General features: G+C 42.7%; 1 protein-coding gene across 1 annotated transcript in view; it reads left to right on the top strand.

Annotated features, from left to right (window-relative positions):
• The window catches only part of COL22A1 (collagen type XXII alpha 1 chain), a 328,017-nt gene that overhangs the window by 84,905 nt on the left and 226,692 nt on the right, over positions 1–16,420 (top strand). Inside the window, exon 4 of the mRNA XM_043507305.1 lies at positions 12,794–12,868. Within this exon, the coding sequence (XP_043363240.1) occupies positions 12,794–12,868 (75 nt within the window). The remainder of the gene's footprint in view (positions 1–12,793; positions 12,869–16,420) is intronic.

Consider the following 16,420-nt stretch of genomic DNA (forward strand, 5'->3'; position numbering starts at 1 on the left):
GGGAACATTAAATAAACAAACAATTTTAACTACCAGCAAGTGAAACCTTGTGCTATGCCAACAATAAACATACTTATTTGAAAGTAATACTTGCTTTGCTTCCAGAACTAACAGGAAATAAAATAAAAACAGGTAGTATCCAGAGATCATGTTTTGATACATCACAAAACAAACAAAAAACAGTCTTGCCTCTCAAGCATCTTGAGTTTTGATGGAAATCCAGGAGAAACAATTTATGAGTAAGGTCTAAATTTGTCACACTGAGTTTTCCCATCCCTAGGCAAGAGTGGTGGTGGCGGCTGAGATACAGGAGAGGTAGATCACTGCAGAAGGAAGAACCAAATCTGGGGAAAATGACCAACTGGCCCCCATATTTGGGATCGAGAAGAAATATACTCCCAGGTCAGATTGGCAGAGACCCCTGGGCGGTTTTCACCTTCCTCTGCAACATAGGGCAAGGAGTCATTTGCATGTTTAAAGTTGATCTGAAGACATTAAGAAATGGAGAATTCGTCAGTTCCTCTGGTAGATTGTTCCAAAGATTGATCAATCACACTTGCTGTTAAAAATGTGACCCTTATTTGTAATTTGAATTTGGTTGGCTTCAGTTTCCAGCCATTGGTTCTTGCTTTGCCTTTTGCTGCTAGATTAAAGAGCCCTTGAATCCCCAACATTTTATCCCCCTAAAGGAACTGAATGCCTTTCTGGAAGATATATTTTTTTTAGCCAAACAAAAGTTACATTTTAGTCAAAACACAAGTTATTGAGCTCAATACCGGGTAACTGGGGGAAATTTAATGGCCTCTCTCAATACAGGAGGTCAAATGATCCCTTTTGGCTTTAAACTATATGAATTGGAAAAGCCCAGGGAGAATCCTGCAGAGCAGATGACTTTAGGAAACTGGTTTCCCTTGTAGATGGGCAGCAGGGGTTGGCTAGTTTTGAAACAAGATGCATCTATTCTTCTGTTCTACAGACTGTTTGGACATTTAAGAGCTAGTTGGAGTTTAGCTTTGGCAACCTAGGAAGGAGGCAGTTTGTTTCAATACAGATTTTATTTCTTTCTGGCACTTGTCATGTGTATTAGACACCCAATTCTGCAGAGCATTTCCGAGGAGCTGTATAAAGGATTGAGACATTCATACAAGGTTTGATTTAGTGAAAACACTGTTGCAAGCGGATTTCTTGTTTGTTGATGAAAATGATCACATTTGCCTCTGATCTTGGATAAAGGCTGCAGAATAACAGCTGTTGTCCTGCCTTTCCTCTAATTCCACCTCTGGAAATAGCACTTAAACTTGAATGCCAACTGGCACGGATTGATGTGCTGCCAGATTGGCACTCAGTTCTTTTGGACACAAGTGGCCAGGCTGTTAACTTGCAGGCTTAGTTTTTTATAGCTAGAGACTCAGTCAGTATAATTGCTTGTCCGTTCCCAGTAATTTAAAGCAGGCTAAACTGTGCGAAAGTACTCACTGCTTTTGTGCCAGCCTGAGTTGTTTTACAGCTGAGAAGTGAAAACTAGACTTTTTTCTTTGTTGAACATTTGGGCTCTTCTCTAGGGTGGAGACAGGTGGGACATGCTGTCATGTACTTCCATACCAAGTGTATTCATCATAAGATCCTTTAATGCTCTGCAGCTCACGAAAGCTTATGCTCAAGTAAATTTGTTAGTCTCTAAAGTGCCACAAGTCCTCCTTTTCTTTTTGCGAATACAGACTAACAGGGCTGCTACTCTGAAACCTTAAATAAGGTATGTTGTGCACAGTGCCACCTAGTGGCAGAACCATGTAATGCAGTTTAGCATTCCATTTCATTTCCCCTTTCAAGTTCTACATTTCTGTCTTCAAAGATTAGTACAAATCAGTATGAAAGTGTCGTACGGGTTTTCTAATTACATGAGCACATGCATAACAATTGGTCATCTGGCTGATCTTTAGTTGCCATGACTGGCTTTGATCAGTTTGGAATCTTTGAGTTGTCTTCTTGTTCTGCTCGGTTGATTGTTCTTTCTGAGGGACAAACTGCAGATGTTGACAGATTCTGTTTAACTGTCCACAGTTGGTCTTGATTAAATGTGATCGGAGCAATGCATTTCTTTTGTTCATGACAGCTGAAGTTGTCCATCCTTTTTCTCCATCCGATTGGACATGAACATGGTCATCAGATTCTATTCCCAATGGTTCTATGAGTGTTGGGTTTTGTAAAAGTGTTGATAAGCTCCTTTAGCCTTTTTATCCAATTTGATATGTGGCCACTTTGGAGATAGAACTATTTTTTCAACTTTGGAAAAGATTCTGAATTGTCTTCCCAACAGGAGTTGTGCTGGACTAGATCCAGTAGCTGCTATTGGCGTTGAGCTGTAACTCAGAAGAGTAAGGAGTGGCTTTTCCATTTGTAGGATTTCCTTGGTTGTCAGTAAAGCTCTTTCAGCTTCTCCATTTGCTTGTGGGTTATGTAGGCTGCTAGTAATATGATCAAAAATTCTGCTGCAGTGAATGGTGATCCATTGTCCATTCATAGTTGTTCTGGAATACTGAAGTTAGCAAAATTGCACTTCAGTTTCTTGATAACACTGCAACATGTTATGTCTTTCAAGTACATTAGTTCTATATACCTGGGAAAACAGACCACTGTGACCAGGTAATGATGTCTTCTGAATTTGCATAAATCTGCACCTAGTCTCTTCCAAAGTCTCTCTGATAAGGGTGTTTGTTCACTGTATGGTTCAGCATTCTCTCTTAAGGTGAGTTGTATTAAAAAAATCCAATATCATCAAATCCTCCATTGAGTTCTTACACCTTTCTCACTAGGCCCATCATGGTTGCCACACTGCAGCTGAGACTGTTGTTGTCCTTTGATCACATATACTCTGAAAGCCAAAGCTTTTGTCTTTATACGTTTTTTCTGTGGTGGACTGGCCCATTCAGTTCAGAATATCTTCAGGGCTAGTCAGGTGACTTCAGCTTTGGGAGTAGTTAAAGATAATTATATGTCCCTTCTAAGATGATTGTGACATCAGTTCCAGAGTCAATTTTAAAGTCAATAATCTTGCCACGAATATTCAATTTAACTCTGCAAACGGGCTCTTTATCATCACAAGTGGTAGATCTCAGAAACAATGGCTCTTGATTGTCTGTAATATGAGTGAACTTCCTGACTGCTTTGTTGTTGCAAACAGCAGCAAAATGTCCATATTTCATGCATTTATTATACCATGCATCTCCTGCTGGACATGCACCATCTACTGGGATATGACTTTTTCCATACCTTGTGTATGTAGGCTGGGATTTGTCCTTCTTACCCTGCGATTCTCTCTCCTTGCCTCGGGGGTTTATGATAATGACATTTAATTATCACACTGCCTCTAAACTAGTTTCTTGTTTTTCAGTTTTGGTCAGTTGCTCTTGGTTTTGCTGTCTCACCAGCTCAGACTGCTTTGCTATTTGAAAAGCTGTGTGTAGAGTTAGATCTCTTTTCCATTGGAACTGTTGTGCAAGATTTTTATCTGTTACCCCAATAACCAGCCTGTCTCTGATGTTTTCATTTTTTGCAATCCCAAAATCAGTTTTCAGCCAATGTATGCATAGGTCTTATAAAACATTCAACATTTTCTCCTGATCCTTGAATTCTCTGGTGAAAAAATGCTGTCATAAACCACATTTCTCTGAGGTATAAAGTATGCATCAGATCTAGCCAGAACCTTTTCATAGTCATCTTTGTGACTGTCTCCAGCAAAGTCATAGAGTTTAAAAATATTTTGTGCTTGTTTCCCCATAGCATAAATTAAAGATACCTGCATATCTCCAGTTTATTTGTGGAGCTTGGTAGCAATGTGAAATCTTGCAACATACTGTTTGCCGTCTGTCTATTCTGAAGGTTTGTCAATGCTGAAGTTCTCTGGGGCATTGAAGAGTGGCAGGTTGATGAGATACTGCCTTCTGAGTTACAGAAGCCTACGGAAGAGCTCCTAAGAAGGAAGCCAGAACAGGAAGCAGCCTGGAGTAAAGAGTGAAGCTGCTGTTTATGGTGGGAGTTGATAGCACTTCATAGTTTAAGACCTCAGGGATGGGACCCATGTGAGAGGTTGGGCATTGGCTCCTCTGTGCCTCAATGGTGCCACCTTGAGACCCCTGCAACCAGATGGTGGAGGAATGTTTATGGCCCCTGAGAGAAAGAGGCAAATGCTAGCTACAGCTGGGGAGAAAAGACACAGGGCTGTGGCCCGGAAAGGACTAAGGACTTGGTCATGCCCTGCAGCAAGTAGTGAAGGTTTGGGCTGGTAGAGTTTTCCTTAAGAGTCTTATTTTCCCTGCCGGGGGAGGGCTTTTGAGTTTGAAGGGAAGGGAGGCAGGTGTCAGATTTCCTGGCTAGTCTTAACCTGCTTTAGTCACAGTCTGTTGTTTTGGTAACCATCAGTACACGAAGCCCTGCAGGATGTCATATTGTACTGAGAATCAGATATACACACAACTAAGAGAGAGAGAGAAGTGCTGATGAGTATTGTTCCCAAAAGGGCATTTCATGTTGGAAGGGCAGGGAGTCTTGAGTCCAGCAAGTGAAATGTACTGCAGTTTGAGGGAGCACCTTTGCCTATAGGAGAAAAGCCCACTCCCTTGGGAGGAAGATGACAGTCATAAGAATAGAATAATTGACCAGTTGATATTAGTTCTGGCCTGTTTGGCTGGGACAGTTATGCACACAGAAAAAAGGCTAAGCTTCTATCAAATAATTTTTTTGCAACAAACAGTTCAACCAGCTCTGCTTGCAACCTTCCCAGTTAATTAAAGGCCACAGCATCTTGGAACTATGCTGCAAAGAGAACTGTAAACTACATGAGAGTCTGATATGTTTCCATGGGGATGACCTCTCCTCTGCCTCTCTCTTTCACCTCCTATTTTTCTTCCCTCTTTATTCGTTCGAATCAAGTACAACCGTGGCCCCTTCAGAGGTTGTTCTGAGAGATAAGTCAAGTCAAATGCATGTTATGAAGGGGAGTATTAACTTCACCTCGGCTGAAATCAGAAACCAAGCCCAGGAACTTTGCCTCAGAGGAAACCATGATAATTACAAAGTAACTCATTTTTAAACGGTAATAATTACAAAGTACCACACTCATGGGTACTGGCAGCCTGAGGGCATCATTGCAGGTGGGGCACAGTACTGAAACTAGCATTAGTTGCGCATGTGTTCATCCATTAAAGTGCCATTCTACTGCGGAAATAGGACTGCATGGTTCCATGCTGGGGGTGTCTCGTGGATTCTGTATCAAATGTGGTCCATTTGTAAGTCAGGAGGTGTCTTACACTTGGTATGCTTTCCCCAGCTCTCCCTGCCTTCTTCCCCCATCCCAGGAAGAAATAGTTTCTGTCCCTCAGAGCAAGGAAAAGGGGTTTCTACCTCCATTTTATTTTTAAGAATCAGGCTAAAAATAAACTTTAGGAAGCAGATCTTTAGCTGCTGTAAATCCATTTAGCTCCATTGACAGCTGAGGGTCTGGCCCTATTTCTGTGTATTGGTACAGGCTAAATTTTATTATTTGTTTTTATAGTAGAGGCTAGAGACCCCAAGATCAGGCTCAAATTGTGCTAGGCGCTGTACATACACAGTCTGTGCCCTGTGGAGCTTACAATCTCTGTAGACAAGACTGACAAAGTCTACACTTTGTAGTCCATGTCTACACTACCAAGTTTGTTGACCAAAGTAATGCTGACATCCAAAAGTCTATATCATAAAAATCGGAATTTCATGTTCACACTTGCTCCCTCTGTCGGCAGATCCCGTCCACATTGGGGGCACCATCATCGACAACATGAGCAATGCACTGCGGGCAGTGATGAGCTGCCAAAATCTTAACAACTGGTTCCCTCCTCACCCCATGAGGGGGTCGTGACCAGTCCCTGCCCCCTGGGACCTCTGCCCCATCCACCCCCCTCCCCTGTCCCCTGACTGCCCCCAGAACTGGGCAGGAGGGTCTTGTGGGCCACCATAGTGGGTGCCCACCCTGCCCCACCCCTACGAGCCAGAGGGACCTGCTGGGGGGCGAGGTGGGGTGTCCTGGCGGTGCTTACCTGGGGCAGCTCCCAGGAAGCATCTGGCAGGTCCCTCTGGCTCCTAGGGGCGGGGAAGCGTAGCTGGGAGGGAGCAGGGGGAGCGGCCGCTCTCCCCACAGATCACACTAAAAGTGGCACCTTAGACACCGACTCCGTGGGTGCTCCAGGACTGGAGCCCCCACGGGGAAAATTTGGTGGGTGCAGAGCCCCCACTGGCAGCTTCCCACCCCGCGCCCGGCCCCAGCTCACCTCACCTCCGCTCCACCTCCTCCCCTGAATGCACTGTCCCGCTCTGCTTCTCCATCCCGTCCCCCCCCCCCCCGGCTTCCTGCAAATCAGCTGTTTGTGCGGGAAGCCAGGGGAGGCTGAGAAGCAGGCGGTGGCTTCACACTCAGGCCCAGGGAGGCAGAGGCAGAGCAGAGGTGAGCTGGGGCGGGGGGGGGGGCATGAGGAGGGCCACCCGCGCTGCAGCAGGTAACCGGGAGGGCGCCCAGGGGAACCGCTCCCTGCCCCAGCTTGCCTCTGCCTCCCTGGGCCTGAGCATGAAGCCGCCGCCTGCTTCTCAGCCCTCCCCGGCTTCTCGTGCGAACAGCTGATTCGTGGGAAACGGGGCGGGGGGGGCAGAGAAGCAGAGCGGGGCAGAGCGTTCAGGGGAGGAGGCGGAGCGGAGGTGAGGTGAGCTGAGGTCGGGCGGGGAGCTGTCGGTGGGGGCTCTGCACCCACCAAATTTTCCCCGTGGGTTCTTCAGCTCTGGGGCACCCACGGAGTCAGCGCCGAAGGTGCCACTTTTGGCTGGTTGTTAAATTTAGAAGCCCTTTTAGAACCGGTTGTCCCTCGCGGAACAACCGGTTCTAAAAGGGCTTCTAAATTTAACAACTGGCTCCAGCTCACCACTGACTGCAGGTACCTATCCTACAGTCCAGCTCGACACCATCTGTGGGAAGGTGGAGCAGCTTGAGGCACATCTTGGGACCATGCTAAATGTCCTGTGATGTGTTGCTTTCTGTCCCAGCACTCCATGGGCTTCCAGCTTTCTTTCGCGGCCTTTTTGCAACAGACCTTCTTTGCGGTGCACCCCGGCATCTTTGTGAGAAGGAATGGATTCCACAGTGCTCTCCTATGCTCTGCTAAATGTCATGAAGACATCGCAGATGGCAGTGCAGTTAATCGTGAAGTTCCTAACAGAGTGCACTGAATGCATCCAATGAAGTGAGCTGTAGTTCACGAAAGCTTATGCTCAAATACATTTGTTAGTCTCTAAGGTGCCACAAGTACTCCTTTTCTTTCTTCTAACAGAGGAAGACTCACAGCTGCCCAGCATTCTGCGTGGTATGGATAGGAGCAACTTTAGATTGCTTTTGGCATTCACAGAGCAGTTGCATAGGATAGACCATCGTTTCTGGGCTTGGGAAACAAGCACTGAATGGTGGGATCGTATCATCATGTAGGTGTGGGATGAAAAGCAGTGGCTACAGAACTTTTGGATGTGGAAAGCCACCTTCCTGGAAGTGGTGCTTGGTGCTTGCCCCAGACTGGCAGTGCAAGGACAGCAGAATGAGAGCTGCCCTCTCAGTAGAGAAGTGTGTGGCAATTGCTGTGTGTAAATTGGCAACTCCAGACTGCTATCGATCGGTCACAAATCAATTTGGAGTGGGGAAGTTGACTGTTGGGGCTTCGTTAATGCAAGTTGGCAGGGCAATAAATCACATCCTGTTACGAAGGACCGTGACTCTGGGAAATGTGCATGAAATAGTGGACGGCTTTGCAGAGATGGGTTTCCCTAACTGTGGAGGGGCAATAGATGGCACATGCATTCCAATTTTGGCATCGGACCATCTTGCGACAGAGTACATTAATAGGAAGGAGTACTTCTCCATGGTGTTTCAGGCGCTTGTGGATCACTGGGGGCATTTCACTGACATCCACATGGGGTGGTCCAGGAAGGAATATGACGCACGCATCTTCACGAACACCAGCCTGTGCAGAAAGCTGCAAGCGAGGACTTTCTTTCCAAACCAGAAGATTACAGTGGGGGATGTTGAAATGCCCATAGTGATCTTGGGAGACCCGGCATACCCCTTACAGCCATGGCTCACGAAACCTTACACGGGACACCTGGACAGCAGTAAGGAGCGGTTCCACAACAGGCTGAGTAGATGCCAGATGCCAGATGACAGTTGAATATTCCTTTGGCAGATTAAAGGTGCACTGGCAATACCTTTATGGCAGGTTAGACTTTAATGAGGATAATATTCCCATGGTCATAGCTGCATGCTGTACATTGCATGTTCTCTATGAAGCTAAGGGAGAAAGGTTTGCTCAGGGATGGAGTGCTGAGGCAGACTGCTTGGCCGCTGATTTTGAGCAGCCTGGGATATCAGAAGGGCCTAGAGGAGGGCAATTTGAATAAGGGAGGCTTTGAGGCAGCACATTTCACAATCAGCACCAGTAATGTATATCTCTGTCAAAGGTGCTTAATGTTACAGTTTTCCTTGTAGGCAATGGTGACATTTCAGGCCTTATATTTTAGTAAGGAAATTATTAACGTGCCTGTGTATGTATTGGTAGCACCATGGTCACCTGGGAAGATGCTTTGAGATCTCTCCACACCGAGCTAGCAGGAAATGGGCTTCTAAGTGGGAGCGGTGGATGGTTGTTTACTTGGCTGCAGGGCAGTAGAGTTCAAACTGCTGACCACAGTGGTCAGGATGGGCATTGTGGGACACTTTCTGGAGGCCAATTAAAGTGATGAAATCAAGAGTGGTGTCTGCACTGGCACTTTGTCGATAAAAACTTAGAGGAAAAAGATGTAAATTTCTCATTGGGGTGGATGTATTTTGTCATCAAAACTGGGCATTTTTCCCAACAAAACTCGCATTGCAGTGTGTACACATTCACTGTTTGGTCCTCAAAAGGCAATTTTTGACATCAAAACTTGGTAGTGTATACAAGGTCTATATGGAAGGATGTTCCCTGCTGTTTGTTTCACCAGTTTGAGGTTCCTTTGTCTCCCCTTTCTTCTTGATGATTCTGTTTACTGCTTAAATGCAAATTAAAGTAAGCACATTCCTTTGTTTAGGTCCGACCTGTTTGCCGACATCTGTTTGGGTGGGACTGTGGGGTTTGGAGCATGTGTTAATAACACCATACAGGGGACTCTTATAACTTCACATACAATGTTGCCACACATATTTTACCTGGGCAATACTGACCAGCAAATTATGAGTTTTCAAATGATACCTTATAAGGCATACTTTGTACAAAGATTATTACAATAGCGTGTAGGCTCTGAATATGGGGGTGTATTCTGTCACAGCTGACTAGCACTTCGGGACAACTGAAGACCACCTGCCCCATAAATCTGTGTCAGGTTTTACTCCAAGACAAGTGCATGCTGGAAGAAGGCTTTTTAGAAGTTTAGGTGAGTACCTGGATATCTCTATAGTGGAGACATGTTCAGTATAGCCAATAAAGTCATCGATACTTGTGTATTGAGGCTGGCAGCTTCAATTAAAAAAGCCTAGATGATAAGGCCTTCAGTGCCACTTTGTTCAGAGCTAGTAGTTCATTAGTTAAAAAACTAAGGATAGTTATAGGAGAATATATCTGTCCTGATGAAAGACAGCAGAGTAATTAAAGGAATGGGTTGATTGCATAAGAAGGCAATTAATAAAAGATACAATGGCCAAATTCTGCTCCCATTTACACTGGTGTAATCCACTAAAGTAAACTAAATTACCATACATTTACACTGATGTAATTGGGATCAGACTCTGGCCCTAAACATGTGTTGTTTGGCTAAATTATGATGAAAGGGTAAAGAGGAATGTTAAGCCATCTGCAAATAGTTGAAAGGTACAAACAGCAAACTCTAATCTGTTACACAGGTGCAACTCTCACTGAAGTTGCTGACAGATGGATCTGTGGAAATGAAGGCAGGACTGGGCTCCAAGGGGATAAGGAATTAGTAAGGTAATAGTAGGGGTGTGTCTCACTAGCAAGAAGCAACAAAATTGAGCAATGTAAAATTTTGTCTTGATATATGGAACAACTTCTCAGGCTTGTGGAATAGTCTGTCGAGGAAAGTACTGTAGTAGAAATGTCATAATTTGGTTCATTTTAATGCTGCTCTGGATAACAGCACATTTTCTAGTATTTTGGTTTTGTGGGGTTTTTTTCTGCTATTTATCAGCATAATTGGGAATATAAGATGTCCTTGTGAGATTTCTGGAATTTGCTGTTTCAGCTTGGGTTGGAAATGCCACAAGAACAGCCTGTTTTGGAGTTTGGGGGCCTTTTGCTTCTATCCAGAGCCCCAAAGTGCCTGAGACTTTTTTTAAAAAGTGAACTGAAGGTTTTGGAACAAAAAAACCAAAACAAAACAGAATGGGTCAAGCTATGATGAAAGGTTCAGGGAGTCCTCTTACCTAGATTAGTTCATCCATCCCTCTTCCCATTAGTTATGTTCCTCTTGTTCCAGAGCAGGATTAATGGAGAAGAACACATATTGAATAAAAAAGCATTCCAGAAGAGGAATACACAAAGAAGTGTGATTGTCAGTAGCAAATCTACAGTTTTACAATTCTGATCTTAGAGCAGTGCTGCAGTCCCAAGACAGACTTACCAATAAGATGATTATGCTTTGTGGTGATGTCTATTGTACATTAATGTTTGCTAAGAGATATCATAGTAGTATGAGGGATTGTTTTCAGTACCTGTTTTAGAGTGTACATTTTGTCCATTTCATAATGGGTTTGGCTTCCTTTAGGGAACAAGTGAATAGTAACCTCTGTCACTGAAATCAATAATGGTGATCATGTTTTTTATTTGTATTACTCCTAAATTGAGTATACCTTTTTAATGGTCAAACAAACAAAGACAGGTCCCTTCCTTAACAATTAAATCATTGAAATGATGCATGTTGTAATGCAGCAGTGGTTAATAATCAGCAAAAGGTGCAGGGAAAGATATATGAGGATGGAATTACAACAGTGGAAGACCAGGGGATGTTTATTGTTGTACATACATCTGGTGCAGATGAAGCAATAGTATCTGTGTTAAATTCCCACCTGGCTGAACATTAAAGTATGGAATGAAAAATAGTAGCTGGTTTCTAATGCCCAGTCTGGTGTGCTCATTTTTCATATTCTCGTTAAACCAACTCCTTGAGCCATATGTCCCATTGTTTAGAAGTGTGAAATTAGCTATTGATCTAGGAAAATAAAATATAAATAAAAAGTTACTTTAGATCTATGATAGGAAAGAAGTAGATAGGCAGGTACATAGATGGATGGACCCAAAGATCGAGTTGACACCAATTTGGAGCTTGAAAAATGTTGGACACTGGTTGGGTATTGGTGTGATTTTTACCCAATGCTATTTGGCACTGGGCTTACCTGGGAGTGATGTTCCAAATCTTCATTGTGCTCAGCAGTGCTTTGTGGGTGAGCAAAATAAAGGAGCATTGGGAAGTAGTTAAAGCCCAAATTTTTGGAGGTGAGGTAGCCAGTGGATATGGTACTGGACTGAGGTTCAGGAGACCTGGGTTCTGGTTCTGTTTCTGCCACTGACCTGCTCTATGACCTTGGGCGAGTCTGTGTTTGTTATTTGTGTTACTGTAGCCTTACCTAGGAGCCTCAGTCGTGAACAAAGACCCAAAGAGCTTACAATCCAATATAAGACAAGAGACAGCAAACAGATACAGACGGACAGGTAGGGAAGTACAAGAAAACAATGAGACAGTACTGGTCATCGTGATGGGAAGTGGTCTCAGCACATCAACAACCTAACCATTGTCAAGTTTGCTATAGGCTTCACCACAAAGGAGAGTTTCAAGGAGGGTGTTGAATTGAGGTAGCTTTGTTGATGTTTATGGGGAGCTTCTCCCATGTGTGAGGGGCAACTTGGGAGAAAAGCACAAAGGTGCTTGTTTGAAAATTTAATAGATGGGTTGAACAGAGGCAGGAGTTGACAGCTTGATAGTGAATAAGAGAAGATAAGTAGGGTGGGGATAGGCCATGAAGGGCCTTGAAAGTGAAGCCAAGTAGCTGACATGATCAAGAAAGGGGAGCTAGTGGAAGGAAGCAAAGGGAAGGGTAACATGGTCAAAGCAATAGGCTAGGGAAATGATCATCACAGCAGCATTATGAATCCACTTGTCAAAGCCAGAGAAAAGGATGGTGCAGTAATTGAGATAGGAGATATTGGGAGCCTGTTTGAAAGCTTTGTTTGTTTAGGTTTTTAAACTCTTTGGAGCAGGGACTGTTTCTTACTCAATGTTTGTACAGTGTCCCAATCTCAACCAGATCCTGGAAGCGCTACCATAATACAAATAACAATCATAATAAAGGTTTCATTGTAGCAGCTGTGTTAGTCTGTATTCGCAAAAAGAAAAGGAGTACTTGTGGCACCTTAGAGACTAACAAATTCATTTGAGCATAAGCTTTCATGAGCTACAGTTCACTTCATCGGATGCATCCGATGAAGTGAGCTGTAGCTCATGAAAGCTTATGCTCAAATGAATTTGTTAGTCTCTAAGGTGCCACAAGTACTCCTTTTCTTTTAACCATAATAAAGGTTTTACTGACTAGAAAGTGGTTCGAATTTTGGCATCTGTATTTCACATCCTGAGGGGAGTATTCCAGTGGGATAGATAGATACTGCTTATATTTACATAATTTTCCATTGAGTGACCAAGCTTTCATTTATAGTCATTGCTTTTTTATTCTTGTTCTTTGTAGATGTGCTGTGTCCAAATGTCCATGTGGAAGGAGATCGATTTAAACACACCAATGGAGAGACTGATGAAATCCCAGGTAATCCCAGAGACTTCCCTTCTGCAGTGCCTCTGAGAATTTTAATAACATAATAGTGTAGGTCCTACTGAAATGTTCTGATTTTGTCATGGTTTCCTTGCCTCTTGGCATTTACTTAATGTAACATATATCCAGTGATATATATTGGAAGCAGCAACGCTGGAAGAGACCTATTAGTTGACTCATTTGCTATTGAGAGAGTATAGTTGATTTAGGGCTAGTGACATTACAGCTTTTCTGGGAGTTCTGATATGTCTTTTCAGCCAGCTGTGGGACTGATTCTGTCACATGTGAGCATAATTTGTACCCCTTTTATAGCTTACCTGTGGTGTCATGAACTCCTGTAATTGAAAACTGGCCCATCAGGAGAATTCCTGGAGTGTTTCTGTCTGAACCAAGAAGTCTGGTCACAGCTATGGAGGCCACTAGCATGGCCTGAAGTTGGGAGATGGTATGGGGAGAAGGGTACAGGATTTGACAGCCCTGGTAGTCATTGATGCTCATTTCACCTGAAGATTCCTGTTAGAGAAGTGTCAGCTCTGTCTGTGCTATCTTCAGGCTGCTTGTATTCATAATGGTGGGGTTTCATCTAGACCTCTGTCAACACAGGCTGACAGCATCCTTCCTGTTCTGTGGACTCCTCTAGAAGGAATTCCCCATACATCTGTTCTGGCATGTATTTTAAATTTGTCAAGGCTCTATTCTGTCACCCGCGCTGGCACTGTCTCTGCAAGTACCTCCACTGATATTAAATTAGACTGTTCACAGTGTAAGCAGCTGCTCATAATGAGCCAGAGGATTAGCACCCATCCCCTATGTAAAAAGAAAAGGAGTACTTGTGGCACCTTAGAGACTAACAAATTTATTAGAGCATAAGCTTTCGTGAGCTACAGCTCACTGAGCTGTAGCTCACGAAAGCTTATGCTCTAATAAATTTGTTAGTCTCTAAGATGCCACAAGTACTCCTTTTCTTTTTGCGAATACAGACTAACACGGCTGCTACTCTCATCCCCTATGTAGTATCAGTTGGGTAATCCTTCCCAACACATAGGTGTTGTAAATGGCAGCACATGTACTCCAGTTTGTATCTGACTGGTACGGTGAGTCACTTATTTAATAAAACCCACTCTTCCCTTTTATGACTTTTTAATGTTGAGCATTGAAAAACGAAACATCCCTTTTGTTGATCACTTTGGGTCCTCCAACATCCTTTTTGTTGATCACTTTTCAGTAGTTCCCAGGTAAAATGAAGTTAGTTTTCAATGGGTTTCAGAGTAGCAGCCGTGTTAGTCTGTATTCACAAAAAAGAAAAGGAGTACTTGTGGCACCTTAGAGACTAACAAATTTATTTGAGCATAAGCTTTTGTGAGCTACAGCTCATTTCATTGGATGCATCATGAGCTGTAGCTCATGAAAGCTTATGCTCAAATAAATTTGTTAGTCTCTAAGGTGCCACAAGTACTTCTTTTCTTTTTTAGTTTTCAATGTTAACTTTCCTTTTACTCATCTCTCTCTGACTGACAATAAATCAGTATCCGCATTTCCACTTCACAGATGACAGATGACTTAGTTCTTCCAGCCATATTGATAGCACAGGACAGTCATTTACTAGGTCATTTATCTCTTAAATCTAAAGTTAAAAGGTTGTCAATACTGTATAGTGACTTCACAACCAGATTGCTAAAGTCAGGATTACAGCAACTTCTAGCTTTTTTCTTAATACAAGGTAATTCTTAGAAGTAACTAGATAGCTTTTCATACTCTGAAGCAACAAGGATTCCTTTCTCTTATTGTGATTCAATGGATGGGACAGTATTGGACTAATAATGTTCCAGCACTGTGCTCAGGGTCACTGTGCTGTTGGAGGCAGATGAGACGTAAGCAGGGTGGATACAAATCAGTGATTTAAAAAATCAAATCTGGTTTTTATTTAAATTAAATACATTTTTTCCTTTTAAAAAGAAACCTATTTAAAATTAAATTCTGAAATTCTGACACCATAAGGCCTAAACTTATTATAATGTATTAGAATAATTTAAATTAAGTAAAAAAAATATTCAAGCAGTATATGTTTGCTGCCAAGTTTTAAAGAAAGTCAGATCAGTGAACTGGAGGAAGTCACTGGCTAAGCACCTGTAACCAGAGATTGCTGAAATGCTAAACCAGCTTTTAACAGCAGGGGTCACAGGTGCTGGAACTAGGAGTGCTGGAGGTGCTGCCGCACCCCCTGGCTTGAAGTGGTTTCCATTATATACAGGGTTTACAATTTGGTTCAATGGCTCTCAGCACCTCCTCCCCCCAGCAACAGTCTCTTCAGTAGGTGCAGACTGAATATTTTCTTTATTTCAGTTTATTCAGCTAGTCCAGTGAAATTACTAGTTCATTTAAAGTTGAGAAACAAATTGGGATGGAAAAGGCAGCAAAATTTGTTTTCCTCTTCCAATCTCTGAATAAAACTGAGTGTGAGAGGAGATCTACTAGTTCTAAAATCATGAAGGACATGGTGACAATAATCAGATCAGTTCACTAACTACAGGTTTAATTTCCTTTGTTTAATTAATAAATAAATGCAGAACATGTTTTGATAAACTTTTTTCACTTTTGTATCCAACACATTTAAGGTTGTTTTATTTAACTAATACAAACAAATTGAAAATGCTTTTTGTGCATTTTAATTGAATTCCAGTTTCCATCCAAAGGCAGCTTGACCCAGCTCCTGACTAAAAAGATAATCATCTTCTAGTAAATAAGAAATACATTTATCATTTTCTGACATTATTAAAATGTAAAAATTAACAATCTGAATAAATGTATGTTAAACTATATAACTGCTTAAATAATGTGTGTCCTTCTAGTTATCAGAAAGTAACAATTTGTACCAACCAATGAGACTCAACCTTTCTTTAGGAAAATAACGAAAAATTACAAATGCAAAACAAGATTAAAATCTATTTAAATCAAAGTTTCCTGCTTGTGGATTTAAATCAATCCACCTGGGACATAAGACGAAAATGGCGTCCATATTGGTCATTAAGGATCCCCTAGCAATTTTTCGCAAGATTAGAGTGCAAGCTTTAGTGTCTTGCACAAACATCAATGTGAAAAACAACGTCCTGCCTTCCAAAACTATCCTGGCAGATTCTGTGGCTGTGGTATTCTTTATTTCCTGTTCTGAACTATTGTATGGTGTTGCTCTGGGATGCTAAAGAGCTGCTATGTTGTATCCCGTGGATGGTTGTGTTTCAGTGGGGTACAATCCACCAGATCTCTCACACTTATGAGAGAATGCCAGCTCTAGCACCTCTTCAGAATTCAACTGTGGCAGAATGGCCTAGGGAAAGAGACTGTCTCTTTAATAACCAGGTCCCAAATTGTTTAGGGCTTTTAGGTTCTGGAAAATTCTTGGGAGCCAGTGCTGATCCTGGTGTAACGTGCGTAAGAAAGCCGCATTCTGAACTAACTTCAGCTTCTGAAGGGCCCCAAAGTGCAGCCCCATACAGAGAGCATTACAGCAAATCTAACTCTGAGGTGACAAAGGCCCTGTATAACTGT

This window comes from Dermochelys coriacea, chromosome 2 (assembly GCF_009764565.3).
Source record: "Dermochelys coriacea isolate rDerCor1 chromosome 2, rDerCor1.pri.v4, whole genome shotgun sequence".
NCBI classification, from domain to species: domain Eukaryota; kingdom Metazoa; phylum Chordata; order Testudines; family Dermochelyidae; genus Dermochelys; species Dermochelys coriacea.